The sequence below is a fragment of the Vipera ursinii genome (assembly GCF_947247035.1).
Source record: "Vipera ursinii genome assembly, chromosome: 1".
In the NCBI taxonomy this organism is placed as follows: domain Eukaryota; kingdom Metazoa; phylum Chordata; class Lepidosauria; order Squamata; family Viperidae; genus Vipera; species Vipera ursinii.
The window spans coordinates 22,375,898-22,402,081 of NC_139512.1; the positions used below are offsets into that span (position 1 = coordinate 22,375,898).

Below are 26,184 nucleotides of genomic sequence, written 5' to 3' on the forward strand. Positions count from 1 at the left end.
TTGCATAAACATACCCACAAGACCTATGAATGGTGTTTTGTCCTACATTACCACATCTAGAGGCATTTAAAGTTAAATTTCTTCAACATGGGATAATGAACGCAATCCAGTTTGGGCCAATCCATTCCACAGCCCACCTCTTGTTGACAAGGCAAAAAAGTATGAAATTTAGAAATAGAATACATTACAAATTTTAAACAAAAACATTTATTTTACAAAAAAAAGATGACATAGATGAGTCATAAGCAACAGTTCAAAATGAAAATAGATGAAAATCAGTTGCTCCGAAGTTGTGAATGTAAAACTACTTTGCCACCAAATAAAGGTTTTATAAAACTGTTCACTGCTACTCTAATTATGATAAAATTTACTGCATATGGTCAAGAGAACTCAGTCCTCCAACATCATGTTTACAGTTACTTGAATGCTGGTTCAGTCCTTATTTGCCTAGAATACTTCCAAAGCTACAAACTGCTTCCACCAGCCTACATATGGCATTTCCTCAAATGCCCAGTAGCAAATCGGAACAAAGTGGAACAAAATAAGGCAGTAATTTATTAAGTGCTTGGTTCAAACAGAAAACTATTATTCTGCAAGGCAACCGCTGGAAAAACCCCTATATGGTTACCTTATGTATGAAAGCTATAAACTTTACAGTTCATTTGCTGTCGCAGAAGTATCTCTTTATCTTCCTGGTACAAGACCACCTGTGAAATCACCAGTTGTGCAATGGGAATTAAGATTTCTTAAAAACATGCCTACTTTCAAGAAAAATGCGCAATGACATTTCCCATTTGAAAAAGGAAATTTTGCTTCTTCAAAGTAGAACTATTGGCTAGAAAAACATGAAAGACAGAATAATCACAGTTGTTTTTGCCTTTTTCCTCAACAGTGGCTTTCAGAATAGGAAACTAGCTTTTTATACAACAAACAGTTTGTGTTCAAAAGCCATGATGCACAAAGATGATAATTACAAAAGGTGCAAGATCCATGGAGAAGCTGCTTTTTTAACCAAAGCACTCATTCACGATTTTTTTTAAGGAGAGCAAGAAGTCCTTTAGAGTTCTAATAACCTTCATCAACGTCCATAGCAAAAAAGGAGCTTAGAAATTTTTGCTGTGCTGCTGCGCATACCACTGCTGCCTTTGCTTGCGATTCTCCAGTTCCATGAGGAGGGCATGGCGATACGCTTCATACAACTTCACAATCCGTTCCAGTTCCTTCATGAAAAGCAGTTTCAGCATTCCCTGATAGGTATCCAGGTCAGCCAACTGGAAGAGTTCCCATTTCAGTATGTGATCGTACCTGTGAGAAAATGCAGGAATACATAAAGCAAACATGTAAAATAAAGGCTAATGTCACTGAATATATCAGAAACATTTTAATTTATAACACTGTACTGAAGCACGCTCGCAACACTGTCTTTTAAGTTTCCAACATAACACATTTGTTACGTTACAAAATGTATTTATCATCAGGCATAGGGGAAAAAAACATTTAAGCAATACTCACTTCACAGGAGCCCTAGCGTAGACTTGCAGCCAGTCTGGAATCTCTGCAGTGTGATATGGATTGGCAGGTACAAGGATAGGCTGACTTCTGTCAGCTGGCTGTGGTTGATATGTTACAGGAGGTGGATGGTCATAACGAGGAACGCTGCGAAGGAACATACCAAAAAGCAGACAGCAAATCTTTTTTTATCATAGTCTAGCAATGTATGTGACCAAGAAAACATTAAACTGAGCAAGACGTGGCTAGACGGATGCTCCTGAGACTTTTAAATTTTGGTCCAGACTCTTCCAAAGACCAATCACAGATCTTCTGGCTTAAGCAAGTGATTAGGAACTGTGGAAAGTGGTTTTTTTAGAAGGAAAAAAAAGGAAATCATGCTTTCAAATCAGCCTGACTCCTGGTGATTCAGTGACACATTCATATAGTTTGGGGCAACAATATGAAAGTGGTTTCCAGTAGTGCTTTCCAAATTATTTTTAGAGCATTCAAGTTTGGTGGTGAATCTCTCACTTGAATACTAATGAAATCTGACTTTTCTTGGCTTTTTTGGGGTGGGGGGTAGGGAAATACCAGCCTACATTGGCTAAGTGTTGCCACTGAGTTGTAATTTAAATTTACTGTTAATTTCTGTAAACTCATATTTACCCATCTGCCTACATACAAATTATTTAAACATATACAGTAGTCCAATATTTCTGCCCAAGAGGATTTACAGCCCCTCAAAACCAAGAAAGATACGTGGTGATTCTTCCAAGCTGAGTTCTTTATTGTTCCTCACCTATAGAGAGAATCTTGCCAAACTGAAGCACTCTGCTATCTGCATCTATCTGATAGTATCTGCATCTATCATATATAAGAACTATTGGGAAGTGCCTATCTTCACCCTCTCTCTCTCACACTGGATCTTTCTCTCTATCTGGATTTAGTTGCTGTTTATTCCTCAGGAATGTACCCTCTCCCTCCTGGGCATTCAAGCTACTACATTCTATCAGATCTGCAGAATTTCTATAAGATGCACAAGTACATCTGAGAAGGAGAATTATTATTAATAATACCAATAATTTATTAAAATGTACAGGCAGCCCAACTCCCAGCAACTCTGGATAGCAGTGATCAACAATTCCTCTCGTTAAAGCTCCAATTACTAATATCAAACTTAAATTCACATAAATCTAGGAGTATTAACATAATAGGAATCATTTTCTACCACAGGATTTGAACATTTTGACTTGAGTGCTCTGTTTTTTAAAGATTTCATTTTGAGCCAATTATAAAATTAAACATTATGGCCCTTCTTAGAAATTTGTGGGGATTTATACAATTTCCAGTATTAGATTTCCCCAACTCCTTTTCTAGATCTTATCTTGTGGCAATGAGGGTGGCGAAGCGCGCCTACTTCACCACCCTCATGGCATCCGCAGATAACCGCCCGGCCGCTCTATTTAGAGTGGTCCGCTCCCTTTTAAGTCAAGAGACGGGAGAGGACCCCCTACATGGACGGGCTGAGGAATTTAGTAAATATCTAGTGGACAAAATTGCTCAGATTCGGGCTGGTCTGGACTCTGACTGGGCAGTATCTAACGAGAGGAAAACGATGAAGTTGGCCGAGTACATTTGGGAAGAGTTCGATCCTGTGACTCCGGATGAAGTGGACAAGATCATGGGGAAACTAAGTGCCGCCACATGTTTGTTGGACCCGTGTCCCTCCTGGCTAGTCTATGCATCTCGGGAGGTTACACGAGGCTGGCTCCTAGCAGTTATCAATGCCTCACTGAGTGAAGGGTACTTCCCTGCTGCCTTGAAAGAGGCGGTGGTAAGGCCCCTCCTCAAGAAACCGGCACTGGACCCAGCTGTTTTAAACAACTTCCGTCCTGTCTCCAACCTTCGCTTCCTTGCGAAGGTCGTTGAGAGCGTGGTGGCACAACAGCTCCCTTTGAACCTGGAGGAAGCCGAATATCTAGATCCGTACCAATCGGGTTTCAGACCCAGGCACAGCACGGAGACGGCATTGGTCGCACTGGTGAATGATCTCTGGCGGGCCCGAGATAGAGGTTATTCCTCTGTCCTGGTCCTATTAGATCTATCAGCGGCTTTTGATACCATCGACCATGGTATCTTACTGCGTCGTCTTGAGGGGCTGGGAGTGGGAGGCACCGTTCTGCGGTAATTCTCCTCCTACCTCTCGGACCGTTCGCAGACGGTGTTGGCAGGAGGGCAGAGGTCAAGCCCTAGGCCTCTTAGTTGTGGAGTGCCTCAGGGTTTGGTGCTCTCGCCCCTCCTGTTCAACATCTATATGAAGCCGCTGGGAGAGATCACCCATAGCTTCGGGGTGAAATATCATCAATATGCTGATGATACCCAGCTATTCATCTCCACCCCGAACCAACCCACTGATGCCCTCGATGTGATGTCCCGTTGCCTGGAAGCGGTACAGATTTGGATGGGAGAAAACAGGCTTCGACTCAACCCGGCCAAGACTGAGTGGCTGTACATAACGTCATCTCGTTTAGTCCAAGTGATTCCATCTCTGACTATAGGAGGAGAGATGTTACCTCCCATTGATAGAGCACGCAATCTGGGCGTCCTCCTAGACTCACGACTCGGTTTTGAAGATCATATTGGAGTCGTGGCTAGGGGGGCATTTGCACAGATTCGTCTTATATACCAATTGCGCCCCTTTTTGGACCGAGATGCCCTACGTACAGTCACCCACGCACTCGTTACCTCGTGTATTGATTAATGTAATGCTCTCTACATGGGGCTGCCCTTGAAGACCACCCGGCTTCAGCTGGTGCAGAATGCAGCTGCACGGGTTGTGATGGGAGCACCCCGATACTCCCATATTACACCCCTCCTGCGTGAGCTGCATTGGCTACCAGTTGTCCTCCGGGTGAGATTTAAGGTGCTGGTACTTACCTTTAAAGCCCTACATGGCTTAGGTCCGGGATACTTGCAGGACTATCTGCTGCCGGGAACGAATTCCCATCGTCCAGTACGCTCACACAGAGAAGGCCTCCTCAGGGTACCGTCAGCTAGGCAATGTCGGCTGGCGACCCCCAGGGGGAGGGCCTTCTCTGTGGGAGCGCCAGTCCTATGGAATCAGGTCCCCCCTGAGCTTCGGATGGCCCAAAACCTCCAATCCTTTCGCCGCGGCCTCAAAACACTCCTGTTCCACCAGGCTGACCTGGACTGACAGGCATTTTAATTAATTTATATTTAGAATTTTTAATTTATTTTTAATTCTTTAATTTTAATTTATTGCACAGATGATTTCAATTTTATTTTTATCTTGATTTCTGTACTTATTATATGTTTTGTTGTTAGCCGCCCTGAGTCCTTCGGGAGATAGGGCGGGATATAAATCCCATAAATAAATAAATAAATAAATAAATAAATAAATAAATAAATAAATAAATAAATAAATAAATAAACAAACAAACAAACAAACTCAAGAAGGATGCAAAAGTGATGCTCTGACCTTACCAGACCATTTTTGAAGTCAATGCTAGATTTGGAGTCCTGAATCCATTTCAGTTCAAGTTTTCTAATCTAGGTTTGGCACACCACAATTCTTTCCATTTTAGTATTTTCTGTTTGTAAAATAAGAGCATTGGTCTACTCACGCTCTTTGCCAGAGAAAATAAATATATTTTTAAATATATTCTTCAAAGTACAGAACAGAGATAGAGATAATTGTATATAATGTCAATTTCTCTACTACAAGCGAGATGGGAGGATTGATAATAGATGCCTCTTATTAATAATTGTTGGCTATTCAATATCCTGTAGTTGATTAAAAAGTTTGAAAATGTTCCATTTTTTGCATGAAGGAGTTTTAAGCTTCAATTGTTTCCAAAAATGCTAGAAAACTCTTCATATTAAATATGGAGTATTTTCTGAAGCTTTATACCAAACAAGTTTGACAAGTTTTGTGAACAAACATAAAAAATCCAAAATTGCTGATTATTCATAGTCTTTATAAGTTGAAATAAGTAAGAAAATACATAAAAGCAATAAAGAAATTGATTAGTTTATAGCAGTTATCTCTATTTATTCAAAAATTGTATAGTGAAGATCACAAGTATATTACCTGGGAGCACAAGGATGTTTATATTGTGCTCTTTTATTAATGTGGTCAACATAATACACTCCAAATTCAGCTGATTCAACACGTTCCCATCCTGGAGGCAGCCCTTCTCGCTCAAGTGGATGGCTCCAATGTGTTGTGTTAGTATTGTGGTCTATGTAGTACTTTCTTCCTCTAAGAGTCCAATCTACTGACCAACCAGGAGGGAGAGGTAAATCTTCTGAACTGTGATTTGTTAAATTTCCTAATGATGTTGCAGCAACCCTTCCAATGCCTGGAAATGGGATATTAATAAAGCAAATAATATTTAACAGTGTAATTTTTTTTCTCAGAAAAGCAGAAGGTTGTGATCAGTTCCATAATAGATTACCTTTGTATCCTTTTTCCTCATGTAAATGTTTCTATTTAGAGAATGTATCCGTGACTCATTCTCGTTTTGCTTTCAGAAATTCACATATACTCATCAATAAACTATGAAAAGTATATTTTAGTCAGTTCAATTTTGGACTTTGTTGACAAATGAATGCAATTTTTTTGTAACAGTACATTTGGGATTTGCTACTGCCTTCTTCCAGGATGTTTTTGATTTCCCAGTCTAGCCTAAATCCCAGGTATTGTCCAGGTAGTCTCAAATCTAAGTACTAACTAGGTCTAAATTTGTGTACTTTCCAAGTCCTATGTAAGCCAGGGGCTAACCATATGACCCATTAATTGTGGATCAGAGTTTGCTTTAGTACAGTACAGCTTGCCCTTAGAAGAAACACTGTAACCTTCCTTTACCCATAAGACTCAATAACACTGAGGACAATGTAAAAGACATGGTCAAAAATATAAAATCTTCTAAACGAGATAAACTAGCAGCTAAAAAGGAGTTTTCAAATGTTCCAGTTCAAATGGTTTCCAATAAGGAAAACAAAAAGAAATAGATACTTGAGGTCACAAGTCATATAGAACTGAATGTCTGGAAACAAAAGGGTTTTTTTTATTGAGGAGTTAGTTTTCCAAGATGTCAGAAAACTTGGAACCAAAGTTTTCCAAGAAATTAAGAGAGGGAAAATGAAAGTTGAGCCTCCTTTGGTTTTAGGGCATGAAGTCTCAGAAAAGATATTTCCATTAGCCAATACCTAAGGAAAGTTTAATTATTGGCTTAATTAGTTAGGACACTGAGCTTGTCGATCAGATGGTCGGCAGTTTGGCGGGTCGAATCCCGAGTGCCGCGTAACAGAGTGAGCGCCTGTTACTCGTCCCAGCTTCTGCCCACCTAGCAGTTTGAAAGCACGTAAAAATGCAAGTAGAAAAATAGGGACCACTACGGTGGGAAGGTAACAGCGTTCCGTGCGCCTTTGGCGTCTAGTCATGCCGGCCACATGACCACGGAGACGTCCTCGGACAAGCGCTGGCTCTTCGGCTTTGAAACGGAGATGAGCACCGGCCCCTAGAGTTGGAAACAACTAGCACGCATGTGAGGGGGAACCTTTACCTTTACCTTTAAACAGCATTAATTTTCTAAGTTAATAGGGAGGGTAGGTTCTTAGTTCTCATCTACCATCTCATCACAAAGCCTTTGTCTTCTATCACTCTCATGTGAGAAAGGATGAAGGTATAATGGAAGTCAAAGAAAACAATATTGGCTACCTGCAGAAATGATGTACTACACTACTGCTCTAAACAAGAGGACCAACTGGCTCACGTTTCCTAGAGGAAAACATTGATGGCGGAAAGAGACTGTTACTGTAAAGTAGATCAAATTGCTACTCTTATCAGTGATATGTCAAGACTGGTCAGCTCCTCTAGGTAGACCAGACCAGGAAATCAATTCCACAGGAAGTCTAAAAGTAGCCTATAATAGAATCGTGCAAGTCTGATTTGCTTTATCTCCTTTGCCTTCTTATAGTCTTATTCTCAGGATTGCTTCATCTCCTTTTGCCTAAGTAATATTTTTGCATATATATGTCAAGGTCATTGCCCTTAATTTTCTACACGACATGATCAACCCATAAATATCACAGGTTCCCTTGCTAGCTTCTCCCCAAGTATTTGATTTTAAGGAGAAATTGGCTTATTTTAAGCGCTGGCAGGAATTATGAGACCCTCTCAGCTTCTTTGGCCAATTTAGAAGGAAAAGAGAAGACAGCTAACACTTTTGATCAAAGCCTATCAGTGGTTAATTTTGGGGAGAGGGATGAAAAAAACAAAAACAAAATTTCCGAAGATCATTTAACGTTTAAAAACTTTACTTATCCAAGCCATTAGTACAGTACAGTCATCATGAAGGGACAGTGCAACCATGTTGCAGATACTGCATGATACTGCTGAGAGGCTAAAAAGTATAATATTGTGATTGTACGAATTGCTGCTTCCAAGAAACAGTTATCCACTCATTTGCACCCAGTTAGCTTAATAATATTGCAACTCTTATGTCATTCCCCATCATTGAACACACTTCTTTACTTCCTCTTCGGGTGTCAAAGGAGATACAAAGTCCTGGTTCTTGCTCTTCTGGTGGCCTCAACCATTGTGCTTTATAATATATTTTATTGATTTTTTAAAAACATAAATCACTTAATAATTGGTGAACAGTGTGTTGTCTGGGTTACATTTGTAAAACAAACACTAACAATTGATTTCTATAATCCATAATAGTTTTAGTTGATTTCTTCTTTTCCCAAAATATCCTCTTTTGCAAACATTGAGTTAACACAATTCTTATTGTTTTGATAACAATTATATTTTTCCCAATAGTCCTAAAATAATAATCACATCAATATAATATTTCTTTTCTATCCAATCATTCTGGTTGCCTTCTCATAGATCCCATTATAGTCCTTATTTTAATTTGTTTCTCCTACCAAATTCTAGATATTCTTACTGGTTACGATTTTCTCAAAAATTAATTACATTTAAGAATTTAACTCTATTTTTCCATATGAACCATCTCACACTTTTACATTTCTTAAAAAATAAAGCAGTAGAAAAAAAGAAGAGTAAAGAAGCATAAAAAATAACATACTACTTAAAATATATATCCCCGCTAAGCTAATATGTATTTATTTCCTAAATTTCTTATTTTTAACCATAATTAAAAATATGTTTAATGTTTAAACATTCCATTTAATATATCTAGTCATCTAGTCCTTTAACTCTTATTCAAAACATTTTTATCCATTATAATTTTCTTAAATTCAATCACATTTAAATATCTAAAACATTTCCTTTATCTACGTAATTTCAACTTTTTTATATTACTCATATCAAGAAAGAGAAAAAAAAGGGAAAAAGCATACTATATTATATTTAGAGAATTCATTCCTCTTAGAGTGACATATATATTCCAAAACCTTTCTATTTCTTTAACTATATTCAAACAAATGTTTCTTTTTTAAGCATTCTCTCTGGTAAGTCCCATCATCTATTTTCTTATTTTCCACTTTAGTCTTTCTCTTTTGCCCAGTGTCTTTTTTAATCAATGTATTTTGCTGAATCAAAAAGTTTTTCCGTATGTTTGTAAATGTTGCTGTAGATATAAAAAGTAAACCAGGAGAAGTGTCTTTCTATGGGATTTCTGTCTTTCCTTGTTTGATGAAAATCTTTTTCTTTCTCTCTGCTTCTCTTATCATTTCCTTTCTCTCTAATGTTCCTGACATCTCTACAGTTCATTTTATCCGGTCTGTTTTCTTGTCCTCAGATTTATTTTGTAGTTTTAAGGGATAAGTTGTTTTTCCCAATTCTTGTGAATTTTTCCCCACTAGGATTAAATCATGTTTCCTTTTTTTGTTAAGTTCCATCTTTAAGTCTCTATTCTCAATTCTATATCCATTTATCTGTTTTATCTGCTCCTTCTCTGTTGTTTTCTGGGAATTTTTTTGTTGTAGAGTTAATCTGGAAATAGATTGCTTTATATTTTCAAAGTTGTTTTGGATTTCTTTGTGGTTGAATTAGTTGCAGTATACTATATATCTCCTCCTGTGACGTATTTATGTTTTCTTGATATGTTCTTTCTACATGTCACTGATCCATGATAGCCAAGAATTTGAGTTTTCTTCTTCCTTTCTTTTCTCTGTAAATAGCTTTAGAGTCCCAATTAGGTAGATATTTGTAATCCAAATAGTTCAAAAAAGATTTTTTTCTAAAATTTATAATTCTCTATTTGTTTACAGCCCAGATTATTGTCTTTTTTTCATAGCTGTTCTTTGTTGTTAAAGCTTTGAAGGTCACAGACAGATTAACTTTTCCCAGATTTTGCCAAGTCTTATATTAAAGTCATAGCTGTCATAGTCCTCATCTGCCACTAGGTGTCAGCAACTATTTGTTTTTCAATTTCCAAAATGAACAATTATCTTTGAAATGAGAGTCTTAACCATTAAAACAATTTTAGATTTATCCAGATTTAAGTTTTAAGTTTCAGGTTTTATATTTATTTCACTTCCATATATTTTGATACTCCATAAAAAGATTAATTCGCCACTTCCATTAGTATAAGGATGGGGCGGAAATCCCCCTCCTTCCCTTTCAGAGGTTTTTTGCATCTTGGGGATCTTTTCCAGGAAATTAAATGTAAAATAGAAAAGAGAAGATCAAATTCCTCACCCAGTTTCAAGCACACTATTCACAGTTGTGTTGGTTAGTGCTTTTGGACTTCGGTTGCAAGTAGCTTGGGCTGGTCGATGCAATACAGCCAGCCTTTCTCCTGTTGGGTTAGAAGGCTTTCCCCAACTTGAATGAAACGGCCACTGCCGCTCAAGAATCGCTGGAGCACCCTTCTTCGTCGCCTCTCTGGGGCAACTTAGACCCATTTAGGATCCCCAGGCAGGGCGAAATTAGCTGCGGGGGTGCAGAGAATCCGCAAGTCTGCTACTGGTCGCTACTGTGCAAAACCGGAAGTCTCTCAACCATTGTTAATTGATGTTGTCCTAGCATCTTCTTCTGGGTCTGCCTTGTGTTCTTTGACCTTCTCTTTTTGTATATGCCCTGTACGGTATGGAATCCCAAGATATCCATTCCAGGTGAGGAAAAAAATTATTTGCTATTTTTGAATGTAGTTTAGGATTGGTTCTATGCCAATCTTTTCTCTTATGATCTTATTTCTGATTTTATCTCTTCTGGTCACTCCAGCAGAGCATCTCATTTCTGTGGTGACTAGCTTTCATTTAGGTTTTATTGTAAATGTCCATGTTTGGCACTGTTAAAGGGGGTGGGGATGTATACGCTTTGTATGAGACACTTCTTTGTGGTGATTGGTACTGCCTTTGAATAAACTGCCTGATGTAATGCTTTTTGGGATGTGTGGTAGTAGTGGTCCATTAATTTGCTCAGTATGATTTTTCCAGCTTTTTTTAAGAGTCATGGTGGCTGTATGGACACATTCTTTTCTTCCTTGGTAGATAGAGACTGTAATACAAAGGCCTGGGAGACAGAAATATGAGCATCTGGTTTGATTTGACTTAAAACAATCTTACTCTATTAAATGAGATATTTCCAAGAGTGCTTCCAGACAAGCCTTTTGGTATGCAAAAACTTCATTCAAGGAATGTTATGGTGGGGGAATTGCATCATCTATACATCTTGTAATCTATCCTATTACAAGAACTTTCCTATTTTTTCCAATCTTTTTCTTACCAGAAAGTATCTTGTACAGCAAAAGAATCTGAGATGCATTTTGACTGAAGTGTTAAAATGCCATCCATTTCAGGGCAATCTAAGAAATATACATGTATAGAATCTACATTGTATGTTCTTGGAAGTACTAAAATGTCTCCTAAATTTGAAGAGTAATTGGGTAAAAACGCCTCTCTACTATAATCATTCAGCAAATGTGAAAACCCTCTTTTAGAACTTTTGTGTCTACAAAATGTGAAAAAGAATTTAAGCTTAACTATTCAGCATGGAATTATATTTTGGGGGTGTCTAAGCCACAGAGTAAATGCCTGAGGATATTATGAAGTCTGCCATTCTTTCTCATTTTAAAATTTCTACTTTGTCCTTATTTCTGTAGAATAGACAATCCACATTTTTACTTCTATCCACTCATATATTAACTGTTTCTTAGCCAATGGTAAATGAAACAATCTACTTCCAACCTCTCAAAGATGTAAACTTTCTTTTCTTTTCTTACAAAGTCTGAGAACAGAATTCAAAGTAATTTCCTGCCATTTCACTGAAACATCTTATTTTCTCTTATTTCAATGCCTTAAGAAGGAACCATGAGAAAGCTGAGGCACTAGCTGTGGTTTTGCCTTCCTTTCCTCTGTCTTAATGTCACTGCCTTCAAACCTCAGAATTAAACAAAGGCAACCAGACTGTCCAGCAATTTTTCATTTCGCTTCCACTGTCAGGTCAGTCATACCACTAAATTCCCACAACAGAAACACCAGTGACACCAAACTTGCCCATGGTCATTAAAAGCAACAGGGAAGGAGATTATCAGAGTCCAATGAAAGTGATGGGAATAATTAGTTTTCAAGATCTGACAATCTGAGTATGCTATATATACCAAGCGTATTTTCCTAAACAAACCAAAATGCTACACTGAACTTGCCACAGTAGTCCTTTTTCTACCACAGCAATAGATGTCCTAAGTGGGAATTTCCGTCCCACTGTCAGCCCTTTGACGTAGACCAGATCAGGAAACACATTCCACAGAAAGACCAAAACTATATTTATGGAGAGAGGCTATAATACAAAATCTTAAAGTCCAATTGTGCTATTCCTCCTCTCCCTCTTATATCTCAGTGAATTAGAGGAATCATCAGTGTCTTCTTACTATCTCCCTTCCCATTCTACCCTTGTTTACATTATGGTTTTTGAATATTTATTACAAATACATCTCCCTAGCTCTCTATATACACTCACTTCAAAGCTAGGACGAGGAGAATTTCTGGTGCTGTTTCCTGTGGAATGAGATAACTAATTTCCCAGCTTCAAAATAACCCAGAGAGAGATCAGAGAAAAGTTTAAAAATATATAAATTCTATATTGGTTTAGTTTTTGGATTGACATAATATAAAAATCTTACAATTAAATGCTCTTTGCCATAGATGTTTCATCTTTTTTTGGTAATAATTCCTGAGTGGGCTTCATGCCCTGTTTCTTATGTAGAAAAAGACCCTTTATGTCCTGTTTTCCTATAGGGAAGCTAGAACATTTTGAAAAGGGACATGCCAAATCCCTATTAAAACTAAGGTCAGAGGTTTCTGACAAATGGACCATGTGTTTTGGATTTAGAATCTACTCTTGTTCATCAGAAATAGTTGCTTATAGCAGCAACAGTAATAGTTATATTAGCCGCCAGCCTCAGAGAATTGTAGCTATATTAGCCGCCAGCCTCAGAGAATTGGGCACTGTCCAGACTATTATTTACTATGAAGGTGAGCACCTTGGTTAATTTGTCTGTCTGACCTGAACATCCTTTGTTCCAGATGGTTGGGTTAGCATACAAAGAAAAGAACTGGCAAAAGCTTGAGATAGCCATGGAAACTCTTATAGCTAAAGTTCCTGTCTCGTGTGTTCTGCACTGCATATTCCCAATTTTGGGGGGCTTTGGATATTTACTCAAGATAGCTCCTGAAATCAAGGTTGCCACAAAAAGATGCACTGAAGTATTTGAGCAGGTGTAGAACTGGATATGGAAAAATATACAGTTTAGAGGCAAGAAATAAACACTTCTCATTACCTATAGGGCTTACGCTACGCTCCAGGGACTATGCTCTGGTGAAAGAGAGGTGATGGACTGCTAAACATGGGAATGACTTTACTGTCAGCAAGCCCATCAGAGATCTGGGAAAGAGATGAGGTTCTGGGTCTTCCAGGTCCAGGAATTTACAGATCTCCGGAGCAATTGTGATAATCTGCTTTTTAGAAAATCTGAGACTCAAAGACTGCCTTGTAGGTTCCCTTCCTCATCTAAGAATTGTTCACCCTCTTTCTTATCTGAATGGGTTTGAGGAGAAGTGTCACCATCATATCTAAATCACTTGCTTCTTGCCTTCTACAACAGGAGCAAGGAGAAGGATCTGAGGAAGGGGACTGCAGATGAAAATACTATACTATTGAAAAGGCTGGCGAGGGGATTGAGCAATGATGGGACTCATAGCTGATGACTTGGGAATTGCAGCTTTGATTGAAGTGGAACTGAAAGATGACCCTCTTGCTCTGATGTGTTGCTACCTGTGAGTTTGCTAGCCCTGGGTTTTGCTGAGGGAAAAATGGAAAGAGGAAAAGAAAGCAAAATAAAGCAAGGAAAAAAAGATATATGACTGATAAGGATAGTCAACACTGCACATAATCTCTGGAGTGAGGGAGGAACTGGGAAAGGAGCCATCTCTTTCCAACAGGTTTCCAGCCCTGCCTCTGGAGTGAACAGGAATGTCTTAGTTATCTTACAGGAAAATGAGGTTATATATAACATAAGGGAAAACTATAAACAATTTGCCTTGTTGAGGCTCAGAAAGTCTTCATATAATACCATATTTTGCAAAAATGAGCAAGAAAATTGACAATTTCATCCCTTTCTCTCTTCAAACTGCTCTAGACAATTTGGAGTAAGATATGATAAATACATACTGGTAATAACAAATCTATATATCCCATTGACTACAACACAGTATGTGTTGTACTCTGAACTCTTTAAGGGTTTCCCAGGACTATGATTCTACAAGTGGTACTGAAATAGTTATTGCATCCCATAAACACAAAACCACATTCAAAAATCAGATCTGATATGTTTTTAAGCAAACAAAATCATATTTCTGAGACAAATATTTTTTACTATCTAGCTTTTCCTCAGATTCAAACTTTGGTATTCCTTACCACTTTAATAGTAGTTTCTAAATTGTTAAACTGCCTACTTGGGCACAAAACTGCTTTGTGCTTAATATTCATTGTATTTTGATAAAGGTTGACTTTTCAATATACAAGCACAAATAAATCTTGCTAAACTAGGGTAGGCAACAAGTTGCTTGCATGCAATCTCCCAGAACCTCAAGATTACACTTCCAATAAAACCTTTTGTTTTTGGCAACAAAATGACCCTTTTTAAGAACAAATTTTCAATTCTTTCTTTTCCAAGATTCAGATCATAATGGAAGTAAAAGGGCTCTGGGAAGCAAAACCAGACTGCTGAGATATACCTGTTTTGATGCAAAGAATAAATGATATACTTTTAAGTGATGGGGTTTTTTCCCCTTTTATGTTTGGCCAGTTAAAGGTGAGAGTGGAATTACCTTCCCCAAAGTCTTCATTCTCATCTTTAAAATCTCTCTAAAACATAAAAAGCATCAAGATATTCAATCCCATATTTTCCTGTTGGTAGCATCATGGCCTTCTGTAGCCTGCCCAGAAGCAGAATTTAACTCGTGGCCTTTTAAATGTTGCCTATCTCTGATCTGGTGAAATAGTAGAATAGTAGACCTCACAGTGGGGAAAGCTTGAAAATCCTATTTCAGATCTATAATCCTACAGCAATGTGATCTATAAAGTGATCAGAGCTTAATTTAAATCCTTCATTTAAATCCATTTAAGTCCTATTAATATACATTAGAGTAACTAATACAGTATGTTACTCTTCCAAGATCAAAGGACATAATACTCCAGAATGTAGCACTCAGCTCTAAGTTGACAGCAATGGATCTGTAGGTCACTCTTGCATTATATGATGTCAGGGTTCACGAGTCCATAATAATGAAAACACTGAACAAGAATCGCATGTATGGGAGGAGAATACTAGTGGTCTCCAGAAAGCAAATTGCCACTCATCCCAAGTTTGCAAAAGTCCACCTGAATAATCCAGCAAATTACTGGAAAAATGTTTTATAGTAGATGGAACCATCAGTGAGAATTTTTAATGGTTGAAGTAATTAATACCAATGCAGGTGCTGTTACTAAATCTAACCTTCCAATGAGAGTGAATACTTACAAAAAATTGTATGCACCTTATATTTTAAAATGCTATATAGCAAAATATAAAATTAAAATATATCAGTTGCTTTCCCTAAAATTAAAACTCTTTCCCTCAATATTTTCAATAAGGACATGAAACAATACACTGCTTGGAATATGGTTTGTTTAGCCAGAATCTCTTTTTATAACTAGATTTAGATGAGACTCAGGCCAAACCATAGGAATCAGAGTAGAAAGTACTGCTAAGAATGATGAAAGTCAGTCATGAAGATAAAAATTTACTCCTCAGTTTTGAGCTTGAAACATATAATATACTAAAAGGCTAAAAAAGAAATGTGCTGTGGAGGCAGCAGGATAAAACTACTAGTGTGTCTAGTAGAATGAATAAAATTGTACATTAGTTCCTAGTTTAACAAATTTAAATCAGAATGATAAAGCCCATTTTTTGAACAAGCAAATACCAACAAGCAAAACGCAAAGGAGCTTAAAGAGAAAGAACCATTCAGAGCTGAGTATTTTTTGTTGTTGCTGAGATTCCATATGGGTCCTCTTAAAAGGGGCGTGATGGCTCAGCAGTTAAAGACATTGAGCTTGTCAACTGGAAAGCCCAGATTGGAGACCTGAGTGTTGTGCAAAGGGATGAGCTAATTACTTGCTCCAGCTCCTGCCCATCTAGCAGTTCAAAAGCATGCAAATGTGAGTAGATAAATAGATACCACTTTGGTGGGAAAGTAATATTGTTCTGTGCCCCTCGGCATACAGCCATGCTGGCCACATGATCATGGAAGTGTCATTGGACAATGCTGCCTCACTCAGCTAAGAAAGGGAGATGAGCACCGCACCCTAGTCGGACATAACTAGACAGAGTAAACCTTTACTTTTACCTCTTAAAAGGGTCCATGGGCTGGCTCACTAAATGGTGTTAATTACACTAGTTCTTTGAGATCAACTCTTTATCCAAATTAGTGGAGGAAATGCCAAAGCCCTTCAGTTCAGGTCCTCTTACATACTAATAGGGTATTGGGAGGCACTGTTTTACGGTGGTTCTCCTCCTACCTCCTGGGCCGCTTGCAGTCGGTGTTGACGGGAGGGCAGAGGTCCGCCCCGAGGTCTCTCATTTGTGGAGTCCCCCAGGGGTCGGTTCTCTCTCCCCTCCTGTTCAACATCTACATGAAACCGCTGGGCGAGCTCATTCGTGGTTTCGGGGTGGGGTATCATCAGTACGCTGATGATACCCAACTTTTTCTCTCCACCCCGAACCAACCCAGTGATGCACTCGACGTGATGTCCCGTTGCCTGGAAGCGGTCCGGGTTTGGATGGGGAGAAACAGGCTTCGTCTCAATCCTGCCAAGACTGAGTGGCTGTACATACCGGCATCTCGGATAAACCAGGTTGTTCCACCACTAATGATGGGGGGTGAGGTGTTACCCCCCGTTGATAGGGCTCGCAACTTGGGCGTCCTCTTGGATTCACGGCTCAATTTCGAAGACCATATAGGAGCCGTGACCAGGGGGGCTTTTGCCCAGCTTCGTCTGGTGCACCAGTTGCGGCCCTATCTGGACCGAGATGCCCTACGCACAGTCACCCATGCGCTCGTGACCTCCTGGCTAGACTACTGCAATGCTCTCTACATGGGGCTGCCCTTGAGGACCACTCGGAGGCTTCAACTGGTGCAGAATGCAGCTGTGCGAGTTGTTATGGGAGTTTCCCGATACTCCCGTGTAACACCTCTTCTCCGTGAGCTGCATTGGCTTCCGGTTGCCCTCCGGGTGAGATTCAAGGTGCTGGTAATGACCTATAAAGCTCTCAATGGCTTGGGTCCGGATTATCTAAGGGAACACCTGCTGCCGGCATCAACTTCCCATCGTCCCGTGCGCTCCCACAGGGAGGGCCTTCTTAGGGTATCGCCGGTCAAGGAATGCCAGCGGGTTATCCCCAGGGGAAGGGCGTTCTCTGTGGGCGCGCCGGCCCTTTGGAACCATCTTAGGACTGCCCCCGACCTTCGCTCATTTCGCAGGGATTTGAAAACTTGGCTTTTTGAGCTGTCTGGCCCAGACTGAGGGGTTTTAATTATTTATTAATGGGGTTTTAGTTTAAATTCAGGGACTTAATTTAATTTTAGTTTTAATCGATTTTAACTTTGTATGTATGTATTTTTAATTTTTCCCTGTAAACCGCCCTGAGTCCTACGGGAATAGGGCGGTATACAAGTTTAAATAATAAAATAAATAAATAAATAAATATTGTTCTTGTTCACAGCTGTTATCCAAGTTTTTTGCTGTTTCCATAATAATTTGATTCTTAAGCCAAGGGTATCACGGCAATGTCAATAAAAATATGAGGGTATATCCACAGTTCTTATGTGACCCAATGTAAGGCAGCTTCAGATGTTGGTATGTTCAATCAATCCTGAATTCTACTAATAAAAGCATAAAAATACTGTTTAGATGTTTTTACAAAGAGCCAAAAAACAAAAATAGAATTTATGTGTAAAAAACCCCATGATACTTGCCTGAACTGTGTCTTCCCTGATTTTGTGACATCCTTTGGATGAGGTCAGTATTATGTTCATAATATCTATATTCTTCCTGAACATGATCCCCCAGTTGATGTCGTCTTTGATCATTATAAAAGTGACCAAAATAGTAACGGGATCCAGCATCTCCATTTTCAGTAACCGAATTGGCCTCTGTTAAAAAGGACTGTGAAGATAAGCCATATTCCCGAGGGACCTCAGCTAAACTCCTGGCAAGGTAGGAAGGGGCAGATAGCCTGTTGCTTTCCCGCCGTACTATTTCATGAGGAGGCCTCTGCACTGGAGTCCTTAGAAAGCTCTGATGTCTGGAAAGGGCTCCGTCCCCACCTGCTGAATAGGCAGAAGGCACTGGATCTGGAAGACAGATATCCGTTCGCCTTGGAATGGTTGGACCATGACGGATGAATGAAGGCATCAGATCTGTAGCAGAAAGTTATAGTAACAGTAAATACATAGAACTTGGGATATTTACAAATGTTAATGAAGAGTGGGTACATTAAAATTTAAACCCTGTAAAACAGAGAGCCCCCAAGGAGGCCCTTTATGTGAACATGAACCCCAAACTGCACAATTCCAACAACATTTAAGGAAGAAATCACAAGGTATTTAAACTTTGTTTCAAGCTTGTAAGGCAATGCTGGAATCAAAGCTTTTAGTAACATTTTAATGTCATTTTCTTTAAAGTAAGGTAATTCTACATATTTTTATACAACTTAGACAATTTCACTTCTTCATGAATAAATACCATGGCCAGGGTAAAAAGTATCGCACTGCCACTTTATGAATCTATCATAAGCATGAATGCTAAATTATGTTTAGGCAGTTTATGGGATGTTATAAAATACAACCTATACTTTTGATATTTCTGGAATCATGATCCAGTTAGACATTAGATAGCTGGATTGTAGAGTTTCCCTGATATATGTACATTCACTGTTCAATATAACATGGTTGTAAACATTGTTTACCCATATAAGGGTAAAGACTAAGGTCCTTTACGAGGTCTTATCTCGCGGTGTTGAGGAGGGCAAGGTCTAATTACTTTGCTACCCTTATCGCGTCCGCAGATAATCACCCGACCGCCCTGTTTAGGGTGACCCGCTCCCTCCTTAATCAAGAGGTGAAGGAGGATCCCTTACAGGGTCGTGCCGAGGAATTTAGCCAACATCTGCTGGACAAAATCGCTCGGATCCAGACCGGTCTGGATTCCGACTGGGCAGAATCTGACGATGAGAACATGGACAGTCTTGTTGATGTTATGTGGGAAGAGTTCGATCCTGTGACTCTGGACGAGGTAGACAAGATCATGAAGAAGCTGAGCTCCACTACGTCCTTATTGGACCCGTGCCCCTCCTGGATGGTTTATGCGGCTCGGGATGGGACACGAGGCTGGATCCATGCAGTGATAACTGCTTCATTGAAAGAGGGCAGTTTCCCCGCAACCTTGAAAGAAGCGGTGGTGAGACCCCTCCTCAAAAAGCCTTCCCTGGACCCAGCTGTTTTAAACAACTTTCGCCCGGTCTCCAACCTTCGCTTTCTTGCGAAGGTTGTTGAGAGCGTAGTGGCGCATCAGCTTCCTCTGTTCCTTGAAGATACTGATTATCTAGACCCGTACCAATCGGGTTTCAGTCCCAGACACAGCACGGAGACGGCATTGGTCGCTCTGATGAATGATCTCTGGCGAGCTCGGGACAGGGGTTGTTCCTCTGTCCTGGTCCTATTAGACCTCTCAGCGGCTTTTGATACCATCGACCATGGTATCTTACTGCGGCGTCTCAGGAGATTGGGAGTGGGAGGCACTGTTCTTCAGTGGTTCTCCTCCTACCTTCTGGAACGTTCACAGTCGGTGTTAGCGGGTGGGCAGAGATCGACCCCGAGACCTCTCATTTATGGAGTTCCTCAGGGGTCGGTCCTCTCACCTCTCCTGTTTAACATCAATATGAAGCCGCTGGGTGAGATCATCCGTGGTTTTGGAGTGGAATATCATCAGTATGCTGATGATACCCAGCTTTTCATCTCAACCCCAAACCACCCCAGTGATGCCCTCGACGTGATGTCTCGTTGCCTAAAAGCGGTCCGGGTCTGGATGGGGAGGAACAGGCTTCAACTCAACCCGGACAAGACTGAATGGCTGTACATACCGGCATGTCAGGAAATTCAGATTATTCCATCTCTTAATATTGGGGGTGAGTTATTACCCCCCGTAGATAAGGCTCGCAATTTGGGTGTCCTCTTAGATTCACAGCTCTCCTTAGAAGATCATATAGGAGCTGTGACTAGAGGGGCCTTCGCCCAGGTTCATCTGGTGCGCCAGTTGCGACCCTATCTGGACCTGGATGCCTTGCGTACAGTCACCCATGCACTTGTGACCTCTCGTCTAGACTACTGCAATGGGGCTGCCCTTGAGAACCACTCAGAAGCTTCAGCTGGTACAGAATGCAGCTGCACGAGTTCTTTTGGGGGTCTCCCGATACTCCCATATTACACCTCTGCTCCGTGAGCTGCACTGGCTTCCAGTTGCCTTCCGGGTAAAATTCAAGGTGCTGGTGATGACATACAAAGCCCTACATGGCATGGGTCCGGATTACCTACGGGAGCACCTACTGCCAGCGTCAACTTCCCTCTGTCCTGTACGTTCCCACAGAGAGGGCCTCCTCAGGGTACCACCGGTCAGAGAATGTCGGCTGCTGACCCCCAGGGGGAGAGCATTCTCGGTGGGTGCACCAATCCTTTGGAACCGCTTACCAGCTGAACTCCGGATGGCCCCCGACCTTCGCTCCTTCCGGCGTGATCTAAAAACTTTCTATTCGAACAAGCCGGCCTGGCCTGATGGGTTTGGGTTTTAACATTATTTTAACTAACCTACAACATTGGGCAGAATCATTTAACTAAATCTTGTAACCTGTATTCTTATTTTTATTGCCCTGTACACCGCCCTGAGTCCTTCAGGAGAAGGGCGGTATATAAATCAAATAAATAAATAAATAAATAAATAAATAAATAAATAAATAAATTGCATTTACTTTCATCACTTTCTAAGCATCAGAGTGAGTTGCTTTGCACATCATCAGTAATTACAGGTACTTCCACAAGACAGGTAAAATGCTGGCTTATCATGATGTGCAAAACAAATGATAATCATCTATGTCTATTTCTGAAATTAAGGAATTAAAGCTGCATAAAACATTGCTAAAACAGTGACACATTACATTATTGACGTTTCTACTAAATTTAGCTATTTAATTATTTCCTATTATTCCAATATAGCATAATAATGCAGCATGAGCTAGTGTATTTTGAAACAATGAGGTGGGGGGGAGACAACAACAAATACAGACTATTTTGTGTTTAATACAAATGCATTGCACTGTTGTCTTATGAATATTGATTGATATAGGTTTTTTAACTCTATAGGGTGAACTTGCTTGACATAGTGCCCTTATGTTTGGACTGTAATTCCCGAAATGTCCAGTTATGAGAATTTGTCATAGAACATGCTATAATAATTTTTCAAGCCTCAGAAGAAAGGAGTCTGCAGCTTTCCAGTTACTGTATGGCCTGGGAGCTGAAGCTATTGGAAGACAAAAGTTCAACATTTGAAATCCAGTAGATTCTTCACTACTGGCAGTGATTCTCTTAGACTAGCCCTCTCTAATTCTCCCTCCATCACAATAACTAAATTTATCTAGTGTTAAGTTTGCTCAACTAAGTTTTAAATAAACTAGTTTTATTTAGATTCTTCACACTTCTGTAACCTGGTAACAAACAGTACAGAGAAGACCTTTTCCTACATATGAACCCAAACTGAACCAAAATCTAATTTCCCTTTCTTTTAAATCAGAACTAAGCACCACAGCAACAGAATAAATAGTTTAATAAAAGAACCTCAGGGAGCTCTTTTGGAAAGCAGTAAGAAAATCTTTCTTTTTTCTTCTCTAAGGCAAAATAAATCAAATTATTTTAGCTTATACTGATTAACTTCATCGAAACTAGACGTGAATAACCCTGTTTAAAGCCTTAGGCCACAATGAGTATTTGTGTGGGGCAACTAAGGGCTGCAAAACCAGTGGCAATAGTGCTGAGTTTCATTTTTACCCATTTTAACGCATATCCTACTATCTTCATCTATTTGTCCCTCAAAATCATAGGAAATTATGCTATCAGTTTCAGATAATGATGGTCAGAAGGAAGTCTGAGAGCTGCAAAAATGAGACTTACAAATACATGCAGACATGCACAGATTGCTATACAAAGCATGATCTAAATCTATTTCTAGCTTTATTAATATTAAATGTGATTCATTTTGCCTCTTTTTCATCTGTCAACAGGAAAACAGCCACATTCCAAGTTTGTATATCAACCAATCTTATCCCACAGAGCTAAGGGCAGTTAGAGATAGCACTAATAATTAATGTGCACTGAGCAATGAATAGTAATTAATGTGAAATTCTGGTACTATATCTCTTCTGCTACATGTTCTTTAAACTCTGATCAGATGTCTTGACTTTTATACCAAATTCAACCTTTCCCAATTCCCCTAAAAATCAGAGACAAGATATAACTTAATTGTATATCTAAGCCAGCTATTGGAATGTTAATTATTTATAATTATGAAATAATTGTTAATTATCCCTGCCACAGCCAGCATCATGTAGGCTTTTTGAAAACTATAATAACATTTCCAATGAATAGTATTTATTTTTGAAATAAAAACATTTGGCTAATTCAGATTATAACTTCAAACTTCTTTTCAGGGCATTCAGGACTCAAAAAAATCAAGGAAAATTACTGGTCCCTACCTGGGTTCTTTTGATCAAAGAACTTCATTTCAATAAGAACAATGTTTATTTAATGGTTTACCTTGATAGATAAAACCAAAGACCAGCAGGTCCTTATTCCATTTCTACTTACTGCAAAGCAACTAAAAGTTTATGGAAAAGAGATAAAAGCCATCCTTTTTTATGCTAATATTAAAATTAAATCATCTCTGGGCAAGAAAATTTAATTCAAACCAGTTTTAACTAGAACATTTTATTTTATCAACTCAAGCAGGCTTTTGCAATTTAATTATGCATTGTAAAAAGAACTCATTTCAGATCAGTTCAAGATATGTCCTGCTCAGCTTCCCAGGTGATACAGACCATAAATATGAGAACTCTTGTCAGATTTAGCTATATAAACAAGATAAGAAAAATATAACCAATCATCACCAGCATCTCCCCCCAATTTATTCAAAAGAAAATTGTTCTCCCCCTGCAATTGAAATGAGATCAGTCACAGCTGTTTTCTCTTCAAACCAGAAAGCTTTAGGTTAACCATGCATAATCCTTTAAAGAGTATAATAAGGTGACAAGCTAAGATCACATTTGGCCTTTGAACAAGAGCAATTTCACTCCTTAAAGAAATGAGCAGAGACAGCAACAACGACAGGTGATTTAAGTTCAATTTGTTGCCTATCTGTGCCTTTGAAGTTCTGACAGGGGTGGACAGACTTCAGGCTTGGCAAATATACATTATTTCCCCCAGGGCTCCAAAACATATGAAACACTGGCTAATAGACATATGCTCAGAATTAAGAAAAATTGTGTCAGCGAGCATATCTGAGTTATTTGCCAAGCAGTACCAGGACCAAGTTCACAAAATATTCTACTTTGGGTTTTCTCTCCCCCCCCCAGGAGTAGTTTTTTTTTTAAAAAAAAGAAGCTTAAATTGAGGTCAAAAAGGAGTAGTTTGTATTTGTTGTTATAATTAGACAAATGAGAACCAGCACCCTCTACTGATCTAACGTTATCTAAAGATCTTTCAAAAGATCTCAATTATTTTTTTGGCTTTTATTTGCAAGAGCAAAACTGCTTTTCGAAGCTGCTGCCCCTATTTAAAAAAAAAAACGTAGAAGCTAAGCTGGCTTACACAAAGCTTGAAAGAAGTTCCGGGACGTAAACTTTAATGTTGGGTCTCTTCTCCCACCGTTGTGTCAAAAAGTGAGTCCTCACCTTGGAAGAAGCATCCCGGCGATTTTGAGATTTCCCCCCTCCCCTCCCCTCCCCCTCGGCCCATTCCTTCCCCTCAGGAGAAGAGGGGATGCTTTTCCTTTTCCTCTCTTTTCCCTCCCTCGTCGCTCCCCTCCTTCCCCGAGCAGGTCTCAACTCACTGCGGAGCAACGGGCTGGTCTCCTTGATCACGTACTTGCCCTGCACCTCGCCCGGTTTGGAGAGGTCGGCGCGCGTTTTCTTCCGGGACAGCATCCCCTTTTCCCCTCCGCCGCTCCCCTTCACAGCCGCCGGAGGAGCCACCGGCGCCGTCCCCGGGCGACTCTTTCTCGGTCAGGATCCATCGCCGCCCTCCGCCTTCGCCACTTTCCCTCAGACCGCCAAGCGCGCGCACCACGTCTCCCCGTCCCAAGCGCGAGCGGGAGGTGGGGGAGGGAGGGAGGAGGGGAAAAAGAGTTGGATGGGTGGGACAGAGTTCTAAGGAGGCGCGCGCGCCCGCGCGCCCCCGCCCCGCGCTCCTTTTCCTCTTCGCTCGCAAAGCTCCCGACTAAACTTTCCGTTCCCGCCCACAGCGCGAGCTGAAGGAACAGCGGCTGCTCCGCGCAAGGAACAATGGGAAGCCAGCGCTGTGAGCGTTGAAAGCTGACGGGGAGGGGGAGGAGGGGAGGGGGAAGAGCAGCTGGAAATTGTGGTGTGTGTGGGGGGGGTGGGTGTTTCTCGCTGAGTCAGTTTGGCGTGCTGGTGGTTCAGGCAGCAGGGTAGAGATGGTAAGTTCTAGTCTTGCCTTGGCCACGAAGCCAGATGGGTAACCGTAGGTCAGTCACTCTCTCTCAGCCCTAAGAAGGAGACAATGGCAAACCACTCGCGGGCATAAAAAAAAACTGAACAAAACGCAACCTGGCGGTTGGGAGTGCGCCACCTCGTGGCTCGGAGGAAAAGGGCTTGTGCTTCCTCGGGTTAAGCTTGGAGTTCCCCGGCAGTTGAAAGCAGCTGTTGCTGGAAGATACTTACCTCAGGTGTGACAAGTTTGCGCAAACTGCAGTCGGAGATCAGAAGGGTCCCAGCCCTTGTTGTTGTTAGTTGCGAAGTCGTATCTGACCCATCGCGACCCCATGGACAACGTTCCTCCAGGCCTTCCTGTCCTCCACCATCTTCTGGAGTCCATTTAAGCTCACGCCTACAGCTTCTGTGACTCCATCCAGCCACCTCATTCTCTGTCGTCCCCTTCTTCTCTTGCCCTCAATCTTTCCCAGCATTAGGCTCTTCTCCAGTGAGTCCTTCCGTCTCATTAGGTGGCCAAAGTATTTGAGTTTCAACTTCAACTTTAGGGCTTTCCTAAAGCCCTAAAAAGTTTGTGTTGCCAAGCCTGGGGCGCTGCATGTGTCAAGGTCCCCATTTCTGGGCTGTATTGCCAAACAGACCAACAGGAAGACCCAGTGTTGTAGGATAGGCTGGTAAGATTTGGGCTTTTTGAAATGAGATTTTGACACTGTTAGCAGACAAAAACATTAAATGAAAATGATACAGATGTTTTCATGTAATTTACTAAGCTTTGAGGGAGTCCACTTGTGGAAGTCTTTACTACTTCTGAATTCTTGGGGGGGGGGAAAGGCATCTTGAGGGACATTGCTACTCTTGCCCTGTAGTAATTTTCAACTTGTAGAGAAATTGATGGGGACATCCTGTGTAAAGTATCACTTTGTGGTAAGGAGAGAATAGGAATTTCTAGGTACCACTGTTTCTGGAATACTTGGTTTATTATCAAATTAAAACTGATTTAAAGAAGTGGTTAAACGTGTTTCATGGGACAGGTTGCATTATACCCTGACTGAAGTATTCAGGGCAAAATTCTTTCAGTTATCCCAAGAGAGTGCCAAGACTTGGCTTTGCCATGCAACTGGGTATAGAGATGAGACCATGCAGTGATAATGCTTATTGATGGCTGTGTTATTTGTTATATATCATGCTTTAGCAACTGATCAACACTCTCAGCCCAATTTTTATCCATATTATTCCAAAGCCGCCTTTGCTGTGTGCAAACAAAACAATCTGATTCTGAATTCATTTTATGGGTTTGCACAATACATTCAAGTATAAACCTAATGTGTTGTCCAAAGTTAAATTTAAGCAATATGTCTTGTACAAATTTGTGGTCTGATGAAAG

At 40.3% G+C, this 26,184-nt stretch overlaps 1 protein-coding gene across 1 annotated transcript; it reads right to left on the reverse strand.

The window, feature by feature from the left end:
- Positions 1-191: 191 nt before the first annotated feature.
- SAV1 (salvador family WW domain containing protein 1) lies at positions 192-24,614 on the reverse strand. Its single transcript, XM_083349975.1, has 5 exons — positions 24,182-24,614; positions 18,007-18,450; positions 5,603-5,873; positions 1,513-1,656; positions 192-1,305 (listed from the first exon to the last, which is right to left on the reverse strand). The coding sequence occupies exons 1-5, from the start codon at positions 24,273-24,275 to the stop codon at positions 1,104-1,106; spliced, it is 1,155 nt and encodes a 384-aa protein (XP_083206101.1). The 5' UTR covers positions 24,276-24,614; the 3' UTR covers positions 192-1,103.
- Between the last annotated feature and the right edge of the window lie 1,570 nt (positions 24,615-26,184).

Coding starts and splice junctions, on each gene's coding strand:
- SAV1 (XM_083349975.1), bottom strand. CDS start 24,275: ATGCTGTCCCGGAAGAAAACGCGCGCCGACCTCTCCAAACCGGGCGAG. Junction 5,874..18,006: donor TCAGGGAAGACACAGTTCAG/GCAAGTATCATG, acceptor TCCCATTTCCAG/GCATTGGAAGGGTTGCTGCA. Junction 1,657..5,602: donor AAACATCCTTGTGCTCCCAG/GTAATATACTTG, acceptor GTTCCTTCGCAG/CGTTCCTCGTTATGACCATC.